At 40.9% G+C, this 24,952-nt stretch overlaps 1 protein-coding gene across 1 annotated transcript in view; it reads right to left on the reverse strand.

Moving 5' to 3' along the window:
- The window catches only part of lrba (LPS-responsive vesicle trafficking, beach and anchor containing), a 622,382-nt gene that overhangs the window by 13,046 nt on the left and 584,384 nt on the right, over window positions 1-24,952 (reverse strand). Inside the window, 2 exon segments of the mRNA XM_084317903.1 lie at window positions 852-953; window positions 12,971-13,138. Coding sequence (XP_084174029.1) covers window positions 852-953; window positions 12,971-13,138 — 270 coding nt within the window.

Below are 24,952 nucleotides of genomic sequence, written 5' to 3' on the forward strand. Positions count from 1 at the left end.
TGAGCATTGCTAGAATTACCCATTAATATCACAAGTTAATTACCTGAATACTAGCAGTAACCATTGGTTTCAATCAAGAATAATAACAGTAAGATGCTGCTTGTTTGTTTATATCTGGAGTAGAAAGTAACTTGCTGTAAGTACTAGTACTACAGTATGTTTCATATATATATTTATATTCTAGGATACTTAATAGCTTTACTCCCTTACATGTCACAGTAATTATCCTACTTTTCACTAACTAAACCCGTGTGAACCCAGCAGTTACAAATTACTTTGAAGGAAACAGTTTTTCATATAAAACATAAAGTTGATGAAAACGAAAAAGGTCACGCCTGCCAGCTATAAGAAGAAGTAATTAGAGGCAGCAGAACTGGACCACCGTGCCTTTGAAACAGAGCCTTCAGAGGGTAACACAGACCGATTTGCCCCCAGGAACTGAAATACAACAGCGGATTGTAAATGTATACCGTTACGTTTGAGACTTGAGTACATTCAATATTGCAACATTTTACACTTCTACTTAAGTAGAATCGAATTCAATATTGCATCATTTTACACTTTTACCTAAGTAAAATAATCTTGAATAATAATCTTGAATCAATTACTTTCACTATTCTACATTTACTTAAAGTAAAGAAACTGCACTTCCACCAATGGTTTTTATGTTATCTAAAGCAGGAAAAGCAGTGACTAGTGTCTGGCAAAGAAACTGACATTCTAAATGTCAACACATCGCGTTAACACCAATTTGTATTCACCCAACCACATGACATTTTTGGATGACCCTTCTTGGAAACTTAGTCCATGTGTGTCTCCAGTCACAATACAGAGACACTCTACTCTCTTACCCCTGCAGCCACTGATGACGAGGCCCAGCTCAGCACAAACACTGGCGCACGTCACCTCACAGTCATGTCCCGTCAGGATGGCTCGGGGTGTGACGAACTCTGCTGTGGACGGGCGGGGGAGCACACACACACGACAAGTATTAAAACCACCACAAGCAGCATCAGGGAATACAATCACTTTTCCTGTCACTAGAGGGCAGTCAACACATATTCATAGTGTTAATCTGCATAGGCCTGGTAATAACAAAACCCAATTTTCTGTAATAGAAAGAAACCAATCCAAACAATTCAGGTTCACCAATTCAAACAGCAGTATGGTGCATTATGAACTATACAATAAGAAAATAAATTGTGATTGTGTGCAAATGTAGGAACCAAGGTTAATGTGAGTCAGTGAAAGCAAAAGGTGAAATTACTTTCTAAAAGGCTCTCAATTTGATGACCCTGGCATACTATTCCATAGTACACACTATATCCATGCAGTACACACTATATCCATACAATACTCGCTATATCCATACAATAGTACACACTATATCCATGCAGTACACACTATATCCATACAGTACATTCTATATCCATACAGTACACACTATATCCATACAGTACATTCTATATCCATACAGTACACACTATATCCATACAGTACACACTATATCCATACAGTACATTCTATATCCATACAGTACATACTATATCCATACAGTAGGCCTTTGGCTTGATAGTACTTTATCATGGTCTGATCACATAAACAAAACAGTTTTTAAAATGGGTAGAGCTGTTGCTACTGCCAGGAAATGTGCACCATTCCTTCCATTTGCATTGTTTAATCAGATTGTTTGTACTTTGGTTTTGTGCCACTTGGATTACTGTTCTGTAGTGTGGGCTTCTGCTTCAAAACAGTTGCTAAATAGGTTACAAGTGGTACAAAATAAGGCAGCAAGACTTGTTCTTGGTTGTTCATATAGGACTAGTGTTGTTCAAATGCATGAACGTCTTAGTTGGCGGAGTGTTGAGAAAAGACTTTCTGCCAACTTATTAATTTGTTTTCATAAAGTGATCACAACCCACAGTCCTAAATATATCACGGATAAAATAATTTACAGCTCAAATGTGCACATGCATTTTACCAGAGGGGCAAGTAGAGGGCAGATTATTCTACCCCATGCAAATACTAACAGTATGCAAATAACAGTTTTATATAGGGCTATCAGGGCATGGAATTATCTTCCAAGTGACATAAGAGGTGTAGCAAGCTTAAAATATAAATTAAAATCTTACATGTGAGCCAATATTGATAATGTTGAGTTATGCAATATATTACCGTTGATGTATATATTTAGATATACTTTGTTTGTGTGTTAATGTTGTTGTGTTTCCTCGGTTGGTACGTCTTGCTATGTTGTGTTTCCTTGGTTGGTATGTCTTGCTATGTTTTAATTGTATTATGTTTTAATTGCAATGTATATGTTGTAATGTTTTAATGTTGTCTCGGACTACAGGAAGACTAGTTGACGTCAGCTAATGGGGATCCTTTGCTAATAAACAAATAAACAGTACACACTATATCCATGCAGTACACACTATATCCATGCAGTACATTCTATATCCATACAGTACACACTATATCCACGTGTGCATCATAGCACGCACACACTCCTGTACACAGTCAAAAACAGAGACTAATTCACTCTCATTCACTCTCTAGAACTTGTCACAGATGGCCTCCCTCTCTCTCTCCTTAGCCCACCCTATCTCCCCGTAACCACCCTCAGTGAAACCAGATGTCTCAGAGAAAGAGAGAGAGAGAAAGAGAGAGCGAGATACAGAGAGTGAGATATATAGAGAACGAGAAAGAGATAGAGAGAGATATAGAGAGCGAGCGAGCGAGATATAGAGTGAGAGTGAGAGTGAGAGTGAGAGTGAGAGTGAGAGTGAGAGTGAGAGTGAGAGTGAGAGTGAGAGTGAGAGTGAGAGAGAGAGAGAGAGAGAGAGAGAGAGAGAGAGAGAGAGAGAGAGAGAGAGAGAGAGAAAGAGAGAGTTTGGCCAAGTCAGGCAGTCTCTGATTCTATTGTTTTGGTTGGAGCTGTCAGAGACCCAGACCAAACAAGGTCTCCTTCTCCTTCTCTCTCTAACTCTGTCAGTCGCACTGTCAATAATAATACATACAGGCGTATATATGTGCACAGACAATGTCTCTCTCACTCTCAACTATATTTGAGAGAACAGACTGTTGTATTCACCACATTCATTCCCTAACCCCTAACATTAAAATGCTACATGTAAAGTGAAGCACACACACATTCCTGTCCATGCATAATGCTCTGTGAACATCTCACGCACGTCAGACACCTGACAGCACTGACTGCCCTCACAGCAGTTGAACCCACAGTAAGTAATTTGGACTATGGGCTAATATCAGTTGAACCCACAGTAAGTAATTTGGACTATGGGCTAATATCAGTTGAACCCACAGTAAGTAATTTGGACTATGGGCTAATATCAGTTGAACCCACAGTAAGTAATTTGGACTATGGGCTAATATTCATCAATTCAGAGACGTCTCTTCAGCCTCTATCTTTGCATCAGGGTTGGTATCAAACTTAAAATTCCATCAATAGGATGTAATAATTTATGATATTACTAACTCACTATGTAAACAACTGCTGTCATGTTTTTTTTGTTAAAGAAAGTACTGTATTGAAAGTACCTGTGTAAATATTAAATTATTATATTTCTGATTGTAAAGTGATTGTGATAATCATCTTTTAACTGACCAAACCCCCACCTACATGATACTTTCTGTTTCCATAGCAACACCGCAGTAGAATAGGAGAATACAGGAAGTGGATTATAATATATATATAATATTTTGTCATGAATAGGTTTTCCTATCCAAACTACTGAGAAGTGAGAACTGATTGATTTATCATCCTTCTGTTTCCATTTTGAATTGGTTGAATTTAAAGTCTCTCTCTCTCTCTCCTCCTCCCCCCCCCCCCAATAAAAGCAATTGTAGTGTAACATTGGGTCTCTGGTGACCTTTGAAGTGTGTGTGTCTGAGCGTGTGTGTGTGTCTGAGCGTGTGTGTGTGGGGGGGCTAGTGGTAGGTGTTGAGTTCATTAGGAGTTCATTACCAGGGGAGGCCGAGGGGGGCTGTGTTTCTAGTCACCCAGGGTCCTCTTTTACAGAGGAGGGTCAAGTTCAACCAACACAAGGCAGAGGGATCTCAGCAGTGCAGTCTATGACAGTCTTAAAGGCACATATTATGTATCTTCTCAACTATTGTATATAACTTCCCTAAATTTGTTTTTGCAAAGAAACAAGTGGAAATCGAATTATTTATTATAAATGATTAATTTTCTTCCATTGTATTGAACACAGTATTTCTGGTGAGTGTAGAAACACACTAAATGTCAAATGTAATTATTTATTATATTATTATTTTTGTGAATGTAGCACTACACTAAATGTAAAATATAATTATTTATTTTATTATTTAGTGAATGTAGCAACACACTAAATGTAAAATGTAATTATTAATTAAATTATATTATTTGGTGAGTGTAGAAACACACTAAACGTAACAACTTAATAATAATAATTCATTTATTTTATAAAGCGCTTCTCAATGACCCGAAGTCGCTGACAATAGGCAAAAAGAAAAACAAAGAAACATAGAACCACAGGGAACAATATGAATACAATATTATATTATTTTGGTGTGTAAAATGTAATTATGTAGGGTTTTAGAAAATAGGTATTAGGGGTATATCCTGTATAAGGCATTGGTATAATTGGTAATTTCGTTGGATATACACTGTACACGGTAAAATATTATTATAGACTTTTTTGTTGTTTTCTGTTTCTGTACTTGCATGTCATTTTAGCCACCTTGATTGTTAGTTTCATTATGCATTGTGTGTTGAGTACTGACTTTTAATAATTTTTGTTTTGCAATAAAAAAAAAAAAAAAAAATGTAATTATTTATTATATTATTTGGTGAGTGTAGCAACACACTAACTGTAAAATGTAATCATTTCCTTCCCTGCCCCACACCCAAGAGTAAAATGAACAGCTAATTGATCAACTACAGCTAATTGATTGCTTGAGTCTCCCTTGTGACATCACAACGACTGCAATCCATACAAAGACCAGGCAAAACAAATGTTCCTTAATACTGTATGTCCCTTTTAAGATGGACGCGGAAATCCCACAAAGTGCTTTCAAGTTATAACAGCAATCATTTCATAAGAGTAGGTGTGCAATTTCTTTTTGCAATATATCTATTTTTATTTTATTACATTCTTTATGCTACTCCCTCATGAGCCCTAGAGAGCCTTTATTTCGGGGCAAATGTATTAGGCCATTCCTAACAAGTGTTCCAAGTTAAAATTGAGGGATGATGTGCAGTTCTTAATTTTACATTTTGGAGAGTTATGCAATTAAAGGGGCATTTCACTAATAATTTTGTCCTGCAGCCTTACTGATAGTCCAAAGTTTATTTTGCTACAGCCTTTATTTTTATATAAATGTATAAAACAACATACTAACTTGAAAACTACTAAAATATGTATTTTCTCAAAAATAATTCCTCTGCAAGGCTTAGGCAGAGGCATAGGCCATCAATTAAATGTGTTTCATTTTCACCCTATCACTGATCTACATGGAATACCGCCCGATGACATCACTCATAGGTCGAATTCAAACGACTTAACTCTCAGACCAAATTAATATGTGTCAAGACCGTTTACAGTTTTGGGATTCATGACATTATATCGTGCATAATAAATAAACGTGTTTCCCCCCCCCCAGTGAAGTGCTCCTTTAGGATAGGAACCTAATCTAAACTGTATACTGTAGCGCTTTCGCTCAAGTAGTTGGAACTTTCCAGCGCTTGTTAAAAGCAGTGCCCTCTTTAATTCAATTATACAACTTTGAAAGCGGAGACGCGATAGAGGTCGCTCATGAGATTGACACTTGAACCTTTTCCACAGGAAAACACGGCTTCTGTAAAGCTTTCATTAGACTTCTCAAATACACTTGAACTTCAGGTTAGAGGTCGCTTTAAAAGACAGTAAACCAACCATTACAAACGCCGGTATCCTCCACTGGCTCTTCTAGTAAAAGAACCCTAGGGGTATAGGCTACAGGCGAGTGGAATTTTAAAAGGTGCTTCCAGCAGTATTTCAAATAATAAAAAACAAGTCTTCTACATTTAGATTTAATATATAATGACCAAGGTTTACTTGACATAAAATAAGTAAAAACAAACTAAGTAACTAACTATATGAATAAATAAAGTGATGAATATGTCAACAAATGGGTAGAAATAAAGATGACAGCATTTTATTTAAACAAGGACTAACACTATAATATACATTTTCAATCGGATTTGCTGTATTTGTATGTATGTATGGCTAAAAAAGATATTCTTTTTACATTGGTCATGTTTGTAAACACTATAGATCTACAGTATATTCAGGTTTACAACTGGTTAAGTTAATTTACCATCTACAACATTTACAACAAGCGCTGCATGGGTAAGGCTAAGAGAATAATCAAAGACCCCAGCCACCCAAACAACTGCCTCTTTGAACTGCTGCGGTCAGGCAAGCGATACCGGAGTCTCATGGCAAGCACAGAGAGACTCAGAAGGAGCTTCTATCCCCAGGCCATCAGGATGCTCAATGAACAATAACAAACCATCAATACACCCACAGCACACACATCCACCACACACTCACTTTAAATAAACAACACACTGTAGCACCCACTTTACCACTTTAGACACGAACACACTTTATATTTATTGGTAAGGAGATTTGCACATCAATCTCATTCCTTATTGCACCTCACCACCACAAGGTGGCACCACAAGCTAAGCTATACCTCACCATTTCTACACTGTACTGTACATGCACTGTATATACTATACTGTATATAGTAGAAATCTTTTGTTGTTTACACTTGTTTACGTACTTGACTTTCTATTTTATATTACTTATTTTATACATCTTTTTATTATCTAGCACACTCTCAGGAGCAAAACAGAAAGAAGCATTTCATGCAAAGTATTCTGTATTTCTGTATGACAACTAATAAAGAAACTTGAAACTTGAGGCAGAAACCGGAGTGGGGCTTTAAGCATCAAACAATTACCTTGCAAAAGTACATTTATTGAATATACATACAGTAAACCTATTGGTTCATAACCGTAGACACATATTGATATTTCTAAGTGTTAATGTTTAACTGCACCAAAAAGCAAACGCCCCCGGACTGCTCGCCAAACATGTAGTGGGTTAAACAGCAGACTGCTCGCCAAACATGTAGTGGGTTAAACAGCAGACTGCTCTCCAGACATGTAGTGGGTTAAACAGCAGACTGCGCTCCAGACATGTAGTGGGTTAAACAGCAGACTGCTCTCCAGACATGTAGTGGGTTAAACAGCAGACTGCGCTCCAGACATGTAGTGGGTTAAACAGCAGACTGCTCTCCAAACATGTAGTGGGTTAAACAGCACTCTGCACAGCGTCACCTCAACCGCCTAAAATGTCTACATTTCATGAAGTTAACAGCCAAACATCCTAAATGTCTCTCAGAGCTGACTTATGGCCGACAAGGCCGGGGATTAAAGCACGATGTGGGATTTCACTCACAGCAGATCAATAAAGGTGATATATTGGTGTATCGTTTAACCTTTAGAGCCACTCCCTGCCATTTGGTTTGCATTAGGGACACATCTGATTACAATCTAATACCTATATATAACCACAGCCTGGACACTGAGGAAGGCAGCGCTTATCTGGGGTCTGTGTGTGTGTGTCTCCGTGTGTGTGTGCGTGTGTGCGTGCGTGCGTGCGTGCGTGCGTGTGTGTGTGTGTGTCTGTGTGTGTGTGTGTGTGTGTGTGTTTGACTGCAAGAAGAGTGTGTAGATGTATGTACGTGCATGAGTCTGTGCGTGAGAGAGAGTGAGAAAGGTTTACTGGCGTTATCACAAGGCAGCCGACCTATAACTGCTCTCAAACTTCAGCAACGGGTTCATTGAAATAAAAAATAAAACTCCCCACACTTTTTGAATTCCCTTTAAGACAAAATATAAGTTAATGTAAAAAAAAACTGAAACACTGTATTCTGGTTAACTCTACACATCTGACCTTACAGCCAGAAATAACCCATTTTACAACAAGACTGCTTTGTGCAATTCTATTAAAGGGGACATATTTTCAACAATGTTATACAACTTCCACGAATCTGTGGAACATGTTTGTTAAGTTTTTGCAAAGAAACTAGCCTGAATATAATCTGAATGATTTCATTTACATTTACATTTAGTCATTTAGCTGACACTTTTATATCCAAAGCGACTTACAAGTTCTGTACGACAATTCAGCAGGAAGGGTACAACTCTATCAGCTGAGCAACAATGTTCATCAAAGTGTTGAAACTTGAGTGCTGCAGTGTTGAGTGCATAGTAGTAGAGACGTGTTAGTATATTAGGAAGAGTACATGTTAGTAGAGGACAGTAAGAAGGTTAGTATTTCATCCCTTGTATTGATACAATTTCAAATTCATTATTTCTCTCTCTGCCTGGCTGGCTGCTACTCCACACCCAAGAGTAAAATAAAACCTTTACAAACTGGGCAGTACATCAAGTAAGCAGTGTTCCTGGCTCCAAAAAGCACAGCTAATTGATTAATTAAAGCTAATTAATTGCTTGTGTCCCCCTCGTGATGTCACAATGAGCAATAATTGTTTAGGCTTGTTAATCTGAAGACTTCAAACCCTGGCCAAACAGCACGGAGTACATATGTCATTTCCCCCATTACAGTCAGACTGAATGCATACTAAGACGACACCCATTTTCCACAATGTCCTTTAAACAGCTCTGAAGCTCTATTCTCCAGAGGACAAAACGAATACTTTAATGGACAATTTTAATTATGATGATGAACTTTGTCACCAGTTTATTACACCAGTTCAACCGCACTGTAAAACGCTGTTAAACTCAATATACATTTCACACTCATGAGTTTTTGTTCCAGCAGAGCTACACTCTAGGATGTAGTTACCCATCAACATTTTAGGATATGTATTAATTTATCTTCTTGATCTTTATTTTATTTTATATTTCTTACTTTCTCAGCCCACTATATCTCATCAACACCAGTGTTGATAAACATTATTGTGTAAACAATCTTTAAATAGCCTCAAAATTTAAGCTCCTGTTTACCCGTTTATATTATGTCATTGTCATATGATGTCATTGTCAGTTGTATCAAATGCTCAGACAAAAGAAACCTACCTCATCCTATAGTCCACCGATAGGATATGTACGATAGTCATATATATATATATATATATCAACAATACATTCCATATATTCACATACAAATCAAATCAAATTTATTTGTAAGGCCCGACAACACACTGTCCCCATGGGCCGTACACGTCTTCTTTAAACAAGTCAAGAAGAAACATCACAATAAGTCAAGAACAAAACAAGAACACCATAAGGTCCAAACAATTTAAAATAAATGCTAAATAAATAAATGCATACCTGTATATATTATATCTATATCTGTATATATCCCATACCTACTCTTACCTGTATCACTGTACATAATTATACTGTACTATCAGTTTAGCATATATTACCAGTAGATTATATATATATATATATATATATATATATATATATATATATATATATATATATATATATACATGCATATATCACATTTAATCACTTGTACATTGTATATTATTAATGCACTTTACTGTTACATTTGCACTCTGGTTAGATGCCAACTTCTTTTCATTGTAATGTACTTGTGCTGTGCAATGACAATACATTTGAGTCTAATCTAATCCAACACCGTCGTATGATGTCATTGTCAGCTGTCTCCCATCCCATATAATGTGTTCAGTGGTGAAAATACCCAAATGTGTTTACATGTGGCTTGCAGAGTGGGGCTTTAAAGACACAAATAATATAAATATTCATCAAATAGCGAGACTAATGATTCCATGACAATGTATTTCAGCTCTTTAACCAGCAGATGGCAGTAGTGTCTGTCTATACACTGTGAGGAAATGTCTGTCTATACACTGTGGAGCCATGGGGGGTGGAGTGTGTGTGTGCGCGTGCGTGTGCCTGTGTCTGTGCCTGTGCGCGTGTGTGTGTGTGTGTGTGTGTGTGTGTGTGTGTGTGTGTGTGTGTGTGTGTGTGTGTGTGCGTGCGTGCATAAACAGTGGGTACTGCCTCTGTGTCTGTGAACGTGTACATGTGCATATCAGCGATGGAGAGGCAGCGGTGTCAACGCTTATGAAGTGTGTGGGATGTTCACAGAGCATTATGTATGAGAAGGAATGTGTGTGTGTGTATGTGTACACACACACACACACAGTACACACATTTGTATGTGTGACTGGAGGGTTCAACTTGAAAGTACTCTGTATTGGAAGAGGAATAAAGGAAAGTCTACTGTGTGTGTGTGTGTGTGCGTGCGTGACTTGTGTGTGTGTGTGACGTGTGTGTGTGTGTGTGTGTGTGTGTGTGTGTGTGTGTGTGTGTGTGTGTGTGTGTGTGTGTGTGTGTGTGTGTGTGTGTGTGTGTGTGTGTGTGTGTGTGTGTGTGTGTATTGTGGGTAGTGTGTAGTGTCTGATTACCACTTTGTTTGTTCCTCCAGCTACATACACACCCACCCACCCACACATATATATATATATATATATATATATATATATATATATACACACACACACGCGCACATACACACACACACACAAGCACACACATGTGCATAGTCTACTGTCGTTTAACCAAATAGAGTTATAGTTAAACAGACTGCTGAAGTTGGAATGATGAATATTGAATATTAATACTATTATTAAAGGTTGATTCCTGACGGAGTAGTTGATGCAGCGTCTTCAGAAGAGTGGCTGCAGCTTCCATCATCTGTTTGATATCAGAGACACTGGAGTCGCTTTTTTTGGTGACTGTTCACTGATTGAGTTAAAATGAGTTTTCTTTCTTCCTTTCAAATGTTATTTCCTTGCAAATGATTGATTGGTCAAGTTACTACTTGATTTCTAGTGGTTTGAATATTTAGCATTTGTCTGTATGTTTTTTCTAATGTCGAGTTTGTTATCATTATTATTATGATTACAGTATTAAATTACTTATGCCTGTTTTCAGTTTCCTTTCCTTAGAACAAACCAATCAATAATAGACCCAATGATCCTGTCATCAACCTTGGCATCGCTGCTGTCAATAAAGCCTTAAAGGAATTAACATTGTGTCTGACCTGCAGACATTTACACTTCTTCTCCAAGAGGAAACAAACCTTTCCCATAACTTCCAACTTGTGGGCAACAAGGAAAACATCATCATCTATAGGTCCTGTCTGGTCCTTATTAACCAAATACCATACAAAATACTTTAGTGTCACCAGGAAAAAGGCATACACATCTCTAGGCAGTACAAAATAAGGAGAGAACACAGCATAAATAATATAATAACAATATGACTGTACTACCATATGTTAGTGGTTGTAGATGGCATCACCATATTCATAAACACCAACATGACTACAATCATGACATCAGTACATCCACCATCATAGTCATCATCATCAACAGTAACAGTCAATGACGATGTTCAAAACGTCCCTGCAGCAAGTAACAAGGCCTTCCTGAATCTCTCTGAAGAGCACCTTTGCGTAACAAGCCTGTCACTAAAAGTGCTCGTCAGCTCGTTAAAAAGATAGCACATTGGATGATCCTCATTTTGTATAACACTCTTGAGCTTCCTACTCGTTCTTTGCTCCATGATCACGTCTAGGGTCACGCCAATAATGGTTCCTGCCTTCCTGATCAGTGAACAGTGATCTTGTTCCTGTCTTCTGAGCTTTTAAGCAAAATGACAATTTGTCATACATTTCAGTGGCTTACTTCACAGCATGGAGGACAGCCTCAACTGACCAAATTAGCACCATGGATGCTGTGGTGCTGGGCTGTGTGAGCGCCCTGCTTTGATCATGGCTAGTGCCATATTTTATAGGAACGTTAGGGCCCTATTTTTCAATTTTATCGACCACTGTGACCCCAACGGTCCCTGGGACGGGGGTGAACTTTTCATGTAGTGGCCTGGTGAACTCTGACGCATTCACCGTCTTAAAGTGGCCTCACTTTCTTCTGCTCTCTAAGACACACACATGTGCGCACAGCCGCACACACATACACACACACACACACAGATATTCTTTCTCACATGCACAAACACACAAAAGCTGTCCTCTCTCCCATGCAAACACACACAAACAATACCCACTACACACACACACTTCTCTCAAACACACACACTCATGCACACAAACAAACACACAAAGCCCCCCTACCACACACACTCTCAAACACATTAGTGGAGCCCATTCGTTGTGCAGCAGTGCTGGGAAATCCAATCTGTGTGGAGGAGGCTGAGCTGGTCAGATGAAACTAGTTGTTACTTTACACAGAGAGGCCGTAAATCACACAGTCACAACTGTCTGAGAGAGAATACCCCTGTGTGTGTGTGTGTGTGTGTGTGTGTGTGTGCGTGTGTGTGCGTGTGTGTGCCTGTGTGTGCGTGTGTGTGTGTGCGTGTGTGTGTGTGTGTGTGTGCGTGCGTGCGTGTTTGTTGTATGTGTGAATGTGTGTATGTATGTTTGAGTATGTACTGTATGTGAGTATGTATGTGCAGTATGAGTGAGTGAGTGAGTGAGTGAGTGAGTGAGTGAGTGAGTGAGTGAGTGATCGAGTGAGTGATCGAGTGAGTGAGTGAGTGAGTGAGTGAGTGAGTGAGTGAGTGAGTGAGTGAGTGAGTGAGTGAGTGAGTGAGTGAGTGAGTGAGTGAGTGAGTGATGCAGGAGAGGAGTATTACTCATTCACTACCCCCTGTCCAAATGTTGCCTACAAGTCGGGGGAATCGAACCGGCAACCATACTGACATAAACCTACCCCTCTCCCTCTCTACCACCATTGATGCTCTATTGGGTCCTATGTGTGTATTGTTATCTCTACGTGTGTGTGTGCTTACTGGCAAGGCTCTGTGTGTGTGTGTGTCTGTGCTTACTGGCAGGGCTCTCTCCGATGCTGCAGTTCTTGCCGTTCCAGTACCAGAGCAGCAGTGTGGCGTCTCTGGAGCCGGAGAGGACGTAGCAGTCTCCTCCGATGTAGGACTCCGACCTGGACAGGCAGGTGACCACGTCCCCGTGACCAAACACGATCTGAGCCAGCTTCCCTGGGAACACAACACATCACTGTGACCAAACACGGTCTGAGCCAGCTTCCCTGGGAACACAATACATCACTGTGACCAAACACGATCTGAGCCAGCTTCCCTGGGAACACAACACATCACTGTGACCAAACACGATCTGAGCCAGCTTCCCTGGGAACACAACACATCACTGTGACCAAACACGATCTGAGCCAGCTTCCCTGGGAACACAACACATCACTGTGACCAAACACGATCTGAGCCAGCTTCCCTGGGAACACAGACATGACTGACAGTTACAACTACAGCTGCAATGGACGAATTGCAAGTCATCACAACTCCATTTACCGTAATCTTCGCACTATAAGCCGCACCTGAATATAAGCCGCAGCAGCTAAATTGAATGATGTGTACATATATAAGCCGCACTGGACTATAAGCCGCAGGTGTTTTAATGTTTAATTACCATATGTAAGGGTTCGTGCACAGAGGGGATTGTCGGGAAAGAGACGGCTGTTTGAGGAAGCTCCCATTTATTAACATTTTTGTTTAAACAGGAACGATAGCCAGTTAGCCATCGCCGGGTACAGTAGGTACCAACGTTAGCTCTCATAACGATAGCCAGTTAGCCATCGCCGGGTACAGTAGGTACCAACGTTAGCTCTCATAACGATAGCCAGTTAGCCAGCGCCAGGTACATATAGGTACCAACGTTAGCTCTCATAACGATAGCCAGTTAGCCAGCGCCAGGTACATATAGGTACCAACGTTAGCTCTCATAACGATAGCCAGTTAGCCAGCGCTAGGTACATATAGGTACCAACGTTAGCTCTCATAACGATAGCCAGTTAGCCAGCGCCAGGTACATATAGGTACCAACGTTAGCTCTCATAACGATAGCCAGTTAGCCAGCGCCAGGTACATATAGGTACCAACGTTAGCTCTCATAACGATAGCCAGTTAGCCAGCGCTAGCCAGCACCTGCGAAATCCAATGCCAAACTGATGATATCAGGAGCTATCAGTAGCTAGATAACATTAGACAACGCCTCATGTATTAATAAACTAAAGTGAATAGTTCGTTGACTGGGTCATTTTGTTTAATGCTTCAGTTATGTTGAAAGAGGAGCTCTGAGCTGCTCATGCACTCCTCTTGCCGTAATGGTTTGTTGACGTGGTTATGTGAGGCGGAGGAGAAGGGGCAAGGCGTGCACTGCTGCAGCAGATTTAGGAGTCTGATCCGACGGTCACAGAGCTGAGGGAGTGCGCCCAGTTAGCTGTAAAAATCCATAGATTAGCCGCACCGCTATATAAGCCGCAGGGTCGAAAAATGGGGGGGAAAGCCGCGGCTTATAGTCCGAAAATTACGGTACTCACTTTTGTTTCTGAAATAGAGTTTACCTACTTTTTCAGTGAGTATAGTTTATTGGAGATTTAAATTGAGTGTATGCAGTATACTGTATATTATTAGAATTAGATGACATATCATCATGTAACTCGAGAATCGAGGTACGGATTTGGTCGAGTGAGGTGGCATTCAAAGTGCCGTGACTTTAGTCTGTTCCGCCGGCGGGCCGTTGCATGTTAAGAGGAAGTATATACAGTAGGATATATGACATCACAGTATATTATTGTATATTATATGGGTTTAAAAAACAATATATTATTATGTCAACAACATTTTTATATTAGGTTTTAATTTGAATGGCATCTGGCCAGGGACAACAGGTGAAAACTAGCCCTTGTGGCTACAGGCACTCACATTTATAGAAATGTTGTGCACTGTCCTTGTCAAATGAACTCATAATTAAATACATCACTGGCTGGAGATCTTAGTTGACCCACCTGTTACTTAAACACAGTAGAATTACACACATGCAAGGACGTTCAGATATCTACACAGGAACATGTGCCGCACACGGCAATAATACAATTAAACAACAGAGTGATTCTACCTTTCAAATCCCACAGAGACCATATTGTTTTAACACAAAAGGTATTCAGTGTAGATTCCCATCAGCATGTATTTATTGACACGCTGTCTGCTGACCTATTAGGTGACATCACATACTTCTACTGATCTGAACGCCACAGTAAATATTTGTTCCAGCTCTCTCTATCCTTGTGTGTGTGTGTGTGTGTGTGTGCGTGTGGTAAATATTGACGATGAATTTCATAATTAATATGTGTGAATAAATTAGAGAACCATAAATGTAAAGCCAGATGTACCTTTCAATAGCAGAGTGGACTCAGTGGGTTAAACAGTCTCAACTGTCAGTTGAGACAGCTGCATCAGATAACAGCTGCAACAGTTATTTCAACCCCCACTCAAGCAATGACTAAATTAGAGAACAAACGACACCTTCTCGAACTGACTGTATGTAAATGCTGATCAAGAGACAGCTGGGTTGACCACAGGGCAGACCAGTTTAGACTTGTTGAAGCATGGACACTAACTCACAGACAAAGTAATCTATTAATCAACTGTTTAGTATCAAAAGGTATCATATGATGTCTGGTATCAGTCTTAGAAAGCACTGACTGTACTTGGATGATATTAGACATCTATAGCCATATAGAAGGAATGTTAAAGTTATATATTATTCATTTAAGAGGAGATTTCTGTAGGGACAGACCCAATCAGGAAGACACTGACGGGGGCCACTAGCGTCCCCCTCTGGGTATTGAGTCAAGATCCACACGGGAGATCAAAGGGGGGGGGCAGCCAGCCTCCCCCCAGAGAAACCCAGAGGGAGGGGCTGCCAGCGCCCACCGGACACCCCCACAAGAAGACGCCGCTGGATTGGACCAGCTATATGTATTATTGGCTAGAAATGATAGGATATAAGGCCCAACATAGGGTTATTCAGGAGCTCTCGGACCCAACCAGGGGTCTGGGGGCTCCCCCACCGCTTCGAAACCACCCAGAAACAACTGTGAGCTGATGGCATTTTACGTGAGTAAAATCATGGGAAACACCAAATGGTTGTTTATAGATTAGAGTAATGTTGTACAGATCCCTGATCTGTAAACCAGATTTACTCATGTATAATGTGTACAGTAAACCATGTATGTTCAAATTATGTTAACCAAGTGACTGTTTGATGTGCAGTATTTAGGTTTGGATTGCAAACCTGATTGTGATATTTCTGTACAACAGACAGCTGTTAAATATTCTCTGATCATCTGTTGTATGTAGAAGTCAACCTTCTATTCACCTTGGACTCCTGGCTCTGATCAAATAAATCAGCTGAGTTGAACTACAATTCTGGTTTGTCTGGCGTACACGTTTTATTCTTCATCTGCATTAAGCCAGATGAGGAGACCAACCATTCTATCAAGTATGAATCTTTCCTCCTCCTTCCAGATAAATCAATCTCATTGTATTGTGCTACAATAACCTCAAATTATTGTAGGAAGTCTGTGGGATTTTACTACAGAAATGGTGCCGTGTTTCCCTACCCTTTGTGTCTCCCCCTGAAAAGGTGCGGTAGGGTCTTGTTATATGTATCATATCTGGACCGTGCTGTAAGTTGGGGACACGGGGCGAAGAGCTGGGGTGTTGCTGCGTTTGAAGTGATTAACGATGGGCTTGTTGTCTGAATGGATGAGGGAGAGGAGCAGGATGGAGGTTGGTTGTGTACGCCACTGTTTGGGGCCCGCGGTGAATATGGCGTCTGCATGCAGGGTTGGGGGTTGCGGTGGGAACAACTGGAGCGGTAGATGCAATATTATTAACAATAGAGCTTTGTTTTGTCAGCCAGGACAACAAAGACCAGCAACAATTTATCTTTATACTGTAATATTAGTCTGGTTGTTATCATCTTACGGCATAGCTTTGTTTTGTCAGCCAGGACAACAAAGACCAGCTTTATACTGAAAACAGACTGCTTTGTTTTGTCAGCCAGGACAACAAAGACCAGCTTTATACTGAAAACAGACTATAACAACAACAACAATATCTTAGCTTGTGTGTCCGGAGGTATGACGATCGCGCTTGTTGTGCAGTGAACATGCAAACGTAGGCTTTTTGTGTTTGTGTGTTCATTCAGACACAGGAGGCCGGTCTCGGCCCAGCGGGCCACGGGGGTTAGTTAACTCGTATGGAAGGTACTTTATGAGCTATACGGGGGAGTTGCACCAAGAAGGGTGGTGGCGCACAGACTATCTGGTCATGTTGTGGAAGATAGCGTCGCATGACGGCAGGTAAAAGGCTTTTCTTGCTAGGAAGCACGGTTATTCTGTTGTATACGACAGGGGCGCGTTCTGAGTATATAATTGCCCTAAAATTATTCTCAGGAAGAGGGCGCAGGTAAGACGAGGAGATTTGACTGTTCTGAAATGGAAGGGGAACTGGGTCCAAGGTGCATTGTGTCCCTGCTTGTAGCCACAGATAGCGGGACGGGGACCGTGAGTGACGGGTCAGTATGGGCATAATTGCGTCGGGCTAAGGGTTCTGTTACTATTTCAGAACATACGAGTCAAGTATGGTGAAAGGTTGTTAGACCCTGGCATGATCAGCGCAGGGGTCTGTGCGATTGCAGGATTAAAACGTAGTAGTTAATGGAAATGTAGGGTGCCGGCGTGTTCAGGGTGCGTTATCCTTTTTAAGCTTGAGCGAAACCGGCCTGTTGATTAATTACGTTCGCTGTGATACAAAAACGATTCGGTCGAACTGACTGATAAGTACTTAATGGTTTTGTTATGATATTTTAATGACCAACGGACATATTATGTTTGAGGCGAGTCCCTGCTGTTGGTTGGGGCTAGCTGGCTAGCTCTGTGGAAAAGTCCGCTGTGAAGCTGGGGACGTTACGATGGCGTTATGAGGGAATTGATTAAACACTGTGGCGGCGATTACAAGTAAGAGGCGGTTGAGACGCAGGGTGGCAAAATTGTGGCCGTTTTGAGGGTTATTATTAATGCGGTAACGTGGTAAATGATATTGAGGATTCGCTGCTTGGTGACGTCATGGTGTTGTGGAGAGTATGTAACGTTCGCGGTGCTATGGAGTGAGGCAGAGAAGGTAGGAGAAAGGGTTCGTGTTGAACTATGTGTGCGGCGTTGGTTGGTGTAAATGTTTTAAAAATTATTTTCTATTAGAGTGGTTGGCTATTTGAAGCTTGTGTGAATTGTTTATGCTTTGGATGGTACTGAGCGAATTGCGTGGATGAACGGATCTTGAAAGGCAAGGTTCCCGTGAGGGCCTTGAACGTCGCATTAGAGCTGGCTAAGGCTAGTTAGCTTGCATGCCGTTGTTTTGTGGCGTTTGGGGCGCGGCATATGTTACGTTTCGAGTTTTGAGAAAGATGTTGGGGAAGGGGTAAAGAAACGTGATAAATGTCGTGGCAGATTATGAGTATCGGGACATGTAATTATGTTGTCGTGGCCGACCTTGGTTGTCATAGCAACGTTAACAGCCGCTTCGGTTGCCACTGCGCATGCGCGGTACAACGTGGATGGGGTCTCGTGCATTCGGAATAGTTCGCTCAGGGGATAGAAACGGGTAAGAAAATATTCTGCATTATGTAATATGGTTATATTTGTAAATTGTGCATTGTATTTTTGTGTAAGCAGGGGAAGAGATGTAACATGTATGGTGGTTAGGTTAGGTTAGAGATAAGTACAGCTCAATACACACAATTGTTAAGGGGATGCAGACCAGAGGAAGACTTTTGTCTTGTTTACATCAGGGTCCCCCAGTTTCAATTCATCAGATAGTCAGTAATACGTTTATGACATACCAGATTTGCAAATTCAGTCACCCGTGTTAAAATACATCATAACTTTTATTGCATACATGATATAAACGGTAGTTTGAGAGTAGTTATAGGCTGAATTTGGGTAAATGCTCTACACTAAAGTTACATGTTGCTTGCAGTAAAATCAATTTAGGACTAACCACTATAAATGTTATGCTGAGATGAAACATGCTTACATGTAAAATGTTCTATAGATGATAGCGTATTTCCAGTTTTTTAATTTGTGTAACGTGTACAATGGTAAGCTTGAGGATAATAATGTTGTGTTTTATGTAGCTTGATGTAAGATACTTGTTATAGCTTTAATAACGCTGGAGATTTAAATAGGATAATGTTTATATTATTTACTAAATGTTTTTGTAGTGGAATTTGATACAAGCCCGGTTGTGAAGCAGGATAATTTACTGATGCTTGTTTTAGATTGCTAAATCTTTAATACACTGTTGATATGGTTAGGACATGTGTTTATGCTTGTTTTAGATTGTTAAAATCTTTGATATAGTGTTAAAGTGTTGACACAAGCCTTCGACTTGTAGGATAATTTATTGATGGAGGCTTGCTGAAGATGACAAATTTTGACATGAGTGTTTTATTAATCCTTAATAATTTTATTAATTCAAAAACCTGGGGGCGCTTAATCCTTAATAATTTTATTAATTCAAAAACCTGGGGGCGCTTGCCTCTGGGAAGATGAGAAGTGTGATTAACCGTTTAATGATTTACAGATGAAGGGTTGTATTACCCAGGGGGGTAGGAATCCTTTTGAGGCGGGCCAATAGGCCCAAGGGGGGTCAGGATGTACAGCTGTTGTTTACAATGGCTGTTTGTTCTTTTATGACAGGATGACGTGAGATTAGATGCAACAGGAGAGAGAGGTGAAGATGCAGGAGACAGTTATTTTTATGACAGGGGAAATGTTGAGACAGGAAGCGTGCTAATACAGGACACAGCTGATGGAGGAGTGAGCACAGTAATTGAATTAAGATAGCCAGCTCAGATGAGGTTAATTACATTGGGGGGCTACCTGTTTGATTAGAAGGATTAGCTTTGGCTCTCAGGACACTGGGTATGTTTTGGGGTCTATCGCTGAGGGGGTTCCCAGACTTCCTCTGGATGTGAGGAGTAGAAGATACAGTGAGAACTGTATGGTGAGAAAGTGTGTGTTGTATTAGCCAGAGATGAGTGTAGCAAGATGAGAGAGTAGAAGAGATGAGCGCAGGGGAACTAACCCATTGTCGGTCTGTGGTTGATTAACGAGTGTATGAGAGAAATATATGTTTATAATATGAATGATTACTGGAGCTCGTAATTTTGGTTGAGCTGGTACAGATGGTATTTTTTATTTAAATTTAATTTTTGTATGTATGTGTGAGATTGAGATGTCCTTTAGTGAATGATTGAGCGGGGGATGGGGGCAAGGAGGCTTTGGGACCCATTCACACACAGGCACACACACACACACCCATTCACATTCACACACACACACACACACACACACAGACACACACACACACACAGACACACACAGACACATTCACACAATTTGATACACACACACAACTTAGCTTTCACTTTAAAAATAACAAAATGTGTTTGGGTAAGGAGTGTATCGAACCACTTGGGTTATACCATTATCATTTGTTTCATATCACTTGTTTTACTGCATTTGATTTGATTTCTGTTGAATGTTTTGTAGGGATGAGGTATTGAATTTAAATTTTTGGATTTCTTTTCTATTTTTATCTATGATTGCGTGGCCTGAATGGGTGTGAATGGAGCCTGTAGAGGGAGACTGTGCTGGCTTGAAAGGTTTTAAATTTCTTTTCTTTTCTTTTTTAATAACCATTGAGGTGGTCTACATGTGACATCTGTTGGAATGTTTTTTTGATTATTTGCGTTTTGTTTGTTGTTTCTCTATGATCTGGGGAGAGGACGGTTGGAGCGTGAGATACATTGGATCAGATCAATGGCAGTTAAGTGGTCCCATTACGTTTTGCATAATGATTAACCATTTGGCGTCTCTTGAGAAATATTTGACATATTGTATAAGGAAAATTTGTTCTGTGTTTTTGTTCCCTTGCAGTTCAGTCGGAGGGGGAGGATGGACCGTCACAAGTGGGGGGATCATGGGGAAAATGTGTAGGAATACATTTCATTAGATTATGACACGATGGTGTGACCCGTTCAGTCAGTTCCTGTGGGAGATTGTTGGATTATGAAGGGAGGTCGCTTGGGACTCTACCCCTCCTTCAATATAGCCCCGATACAAAGGCCGGAGGTTGAGACATACCTCCAGACTGACGGAGTCGTTCGTCTGTAGATCCATGGAAATACAGTCATGGGACAGGATATGACGAGGTCCAGGCCTAAAAACAGTGGCTTCAGCTGAGGCTGGCCGGCATGGGGTGGAGGGGGGGGGGGCGAAAACGGTCGGAGACTGTGCAACCAAAGCGTTGAACAAGGGCCTCTGTGTGGTTGATTGGTGTGTTGGACGGGAAGTGACTGAACGGTAACAACTGGTATAGATTATGAGACAACGCGAGAGTACTAAACTAAACACATACACATAGGTAGAGTAAAAAGCAAGGTGTAGGTTATGGCCGACATGGTGAACATTTTTTTTTTTTTTTTTTCCTTGCGTGATGCTCCTCCCTCCCTGTCCGTCTGTGCGCAGAGGTGGTAAGGTTTATGTCCATGGGGATGTTCATAAAAGGGGGGAGAGGTGAGAAGACCAACTGAGTTGATTGTGCAAAATGTGATTGGGCGGACTTGGAAAAGGAATTAACAGGAGAGGAGAAGCAAAATGTATGAAAGAATGAAGAATAATCTCTGTCTCCACAGATCATGTCAACGGATACCATAATTTTAAAAAATTGTGTTTTACTTTAATGTGTAATGTTTAGATTACATTGTTTTAATTGTTTTCAACAAATAAGCCTCTGGCTGTGAGCCCAGAGGAACAAAGCCTGATGATAGTAGGTGGTAAACACTGTTTCATCAAAGGCAGGATAGGTTAATTGGGGATCTGGATGAAGGGGTCACCAGGATTCCCCGGGAGGGGGCCATAGTCAGGGGAATGTGGGGGAGAAAAGAAGAAGACAAGAAGAAACTAATTGATATGTACCAAAGAATAATGAAAAAGAAAAATTATGAAAAAAAAGAAAAATGTGAGAAAATTTTGAAAAAATGATTTTTATTATTATATTGTATGGTTAGTATGTATAGAAAATCAAGTCAATATACAGTATGTGACAATGAGAATTGTCAAAGTGGGGAAATGTGGTAAATATTGACGATGAATTTCATAATTAATATGTGTGAATAAATTAGAGAACCATAAATGTAAAGCCAGATGTACCTTTCAATAGCAGAGTGGACTCAGTGGGTTAAACAGTCTCAACTGTCAGTTGAGACAGCTGCATCAGATAACAGCTGCAACAGTTATTTCAACCCCCACTCAAGCAATGACTAAATTAGAGAACAAACGACACCTTCTCGAACTGACTGTATGTAAATGCTGATCAAGAGACAGCTGGGTTGACCACAGGGCAGACCAGTTTAGACTTGTTGAAGCATGGACACTAACTCACAGACAAAGTAATCTATTAATCAACTGTTTAGTATCAAAAGGTATCATATGATGTCTGGTATCAGTCTTAGAAAGCACTGACTGTACTTGGATGATATTAGACATCTATAGCCATATAGAAGGAATGTTAAAGTTATATATTATTCATTTAAGAGGAGATTTCTGTAGGGACAGACCCAATCAGGAAGACACTGACGGGGGCCACTAGCGTCCCCCTCTGGGTATTGAGTCAAGATCCACACGGGAGATCAAAGGGGGGGGGCAGCCAGCCTCCCCCCAGAGAAACCCAGAGGGAGGGGCTGCCAGCGCCCACCGGACACCCCCACAAGAAGACGCCGCTGGATTGGACCAGCTATATGTATTATTGGCTAGAAATGATAGGATATAAGGCCCAACATAGGGTTATTCAGGAGCTCTCGGACCCAACCAGGGGTCTGGGGGCTCCCCCACCGCTTCGAAACCACCCAGAAACAACTGTGAGCTGATGGCATTTTACGTGAGTAAAATCATGGGAAACACCAAATGGTTGTTTATAGATTAGAGTAATGTTGTACAGATCCCTGATCTGTAAACCAGATTTACTCATGTATAATGTGTACAGTAAACCATGTATGTTCAAATTATGTTAACCAAGTGACTGTTTGATGTGCAGTATTTAGGTTTGGATTGCAAACCTGATTGTGATATTTCTGTACAACAGACAGCTGTTAAATATTCTCTGATCATCTGTTGTATGTAGAAGTCAACCTTCTATTCACCTTGGACTCCTGGCTCTGATCAAATAAATCAGCTGAGTTGAACTACAATTCTGGTTTGTCTGGCGTACACGTTTTATTCTTCATCTGCATTAAGCCAGATGAGGAGACCAACCATTCTATCAAGTATGAATCTTTCCTCCTCCTTCCAGATAAATCAATCTCATTGTATTGTGCTACAATAACCTCAAATTATTGTAGGAAGTCTGTGGGATTTTACTACAGAAATGGTGCCGTGTTTCCCTACCCTTTGTGTCTCCCCCTGAAAAGGTGCGGTAGGGTCTTGTTATATGTATCATATCTGGACCGTGCTGTAAGTTGGGGACACGGGGCGAAGAGCTGGGGTGTTGCTGCGTTTGAAGTGATTAACGATGGGCTTGTTGTCTGAATGGATGAGGGAGAGGAGCAGGATGGAGGTTGGTTGTGTACGCCACTGTTTGGGGCCCGCGGTGAATATGGCGTCTGCATGCAGGGTTGGGGGTTGCGGTGGGAACAACTGGAGCGGTAGATGCAATATTATTAACAATAGAGCTTTGTTTTGTCAGCCAGGACAACAAAGACCAGCAACAATTTATCTTTATACTGTAATATTAGTCTGGTTGTTATCATCTTACGGCATAGCTTTGTTTTGTCAGCCAGGACAACAAAGACCAGCTTTATACTGAAAACAGACTGCTTTGTTTTGTCAGCCAGGACAACAAAGACCAGCTTTATACTGAAAACAGACTATAACAACAACAACAATATCTTAGCTTGTGTGTCCGGAGGTATGACGATCGCGCTTGTTGTGCAGTGAACATGCAAACGTAGGCTTTTTGTGTTTGTGTGTTCATTCAGACACAGGAGGCCGGTCTCGGCCCAGCGGGCCACGGGGGTTAGTTAACTCGTATGGAAGGTACTTTATGAGCTATACGGGGGAGTTGCACCAAGAAGGGTGGTGGCGCACAGACTATCTGGTCATGTTGTGGAAGATAGCGTCGCATGACGGCAGGTAAAAGGCTTTTCTTGCTAGGAAGCACGGTTATTCTGTTGTATACGACAGGGGCGCGTTCTGAGTATATAATTGCCCTAAAATTATTCTCAGGAAGAGGGCGCAGGTAAGACGAGGAGATTTGACTGTTCTGAAATGGAAGGGGAACTGGGTCCAAGGTGCATTGTGTCCCTGCTTGTAGCCACAGATAGCGGGACGGGGACCGTGAGTGACGGGTCAGTATGGGCATAATTGCGTCGGGCTAAGGGTTCTGTTACTATTTCAGAACATACGAGTCAAGTATGGTGAAAGGTTGTTAGACCCTGGCATGATCAGCGCAGGGGTCTGTGCGATTGCAGGATTAAAACGTAGTAGTTAATGGAAATGTAGGGTGCCGGCGTGTTCAGGGTGCGTTATCCTTTTTAAGCTTGAGCGAAACCGGCCTGTTGATTAATTACGTTCGCTGTGATACAAAAACGATTCGGTCGAACTGACTGATAAGTACTTAATGGTTTTGTTATGATATTTTAATGACCAACGGACATATTATGTTTGAGGCGAGTCCCTGCTGTTGGTTGGGGCTAGCTGGCTAGCTCTGTGGAAAAGTCCGCTGTGAAGCTGGGGACGTTACGATGGCGTTATGAGGGAATTGATTAAACACTGTGGCGGCGATTACAAGTAAGAGGCGGTTGAGACGCAGGGTGGCAAAATTGTGGCCGTTTTGAGGGTTATTATTAATGCGGTAACGTGGTAAATGATA

This window comes from Notolepis coatsorum (assembly GCF_963971535.1).
Source record: "Notolepis coatsorum genome assembly, chromosome: 7".
Taxonomy (NCBI): domain Eukaryota; kingdom Metazoa; phylum Chordata; class Actinopteri; order Aulopiformes; family Paralepididae; genus Notolepis; species Notolepis coatsorum.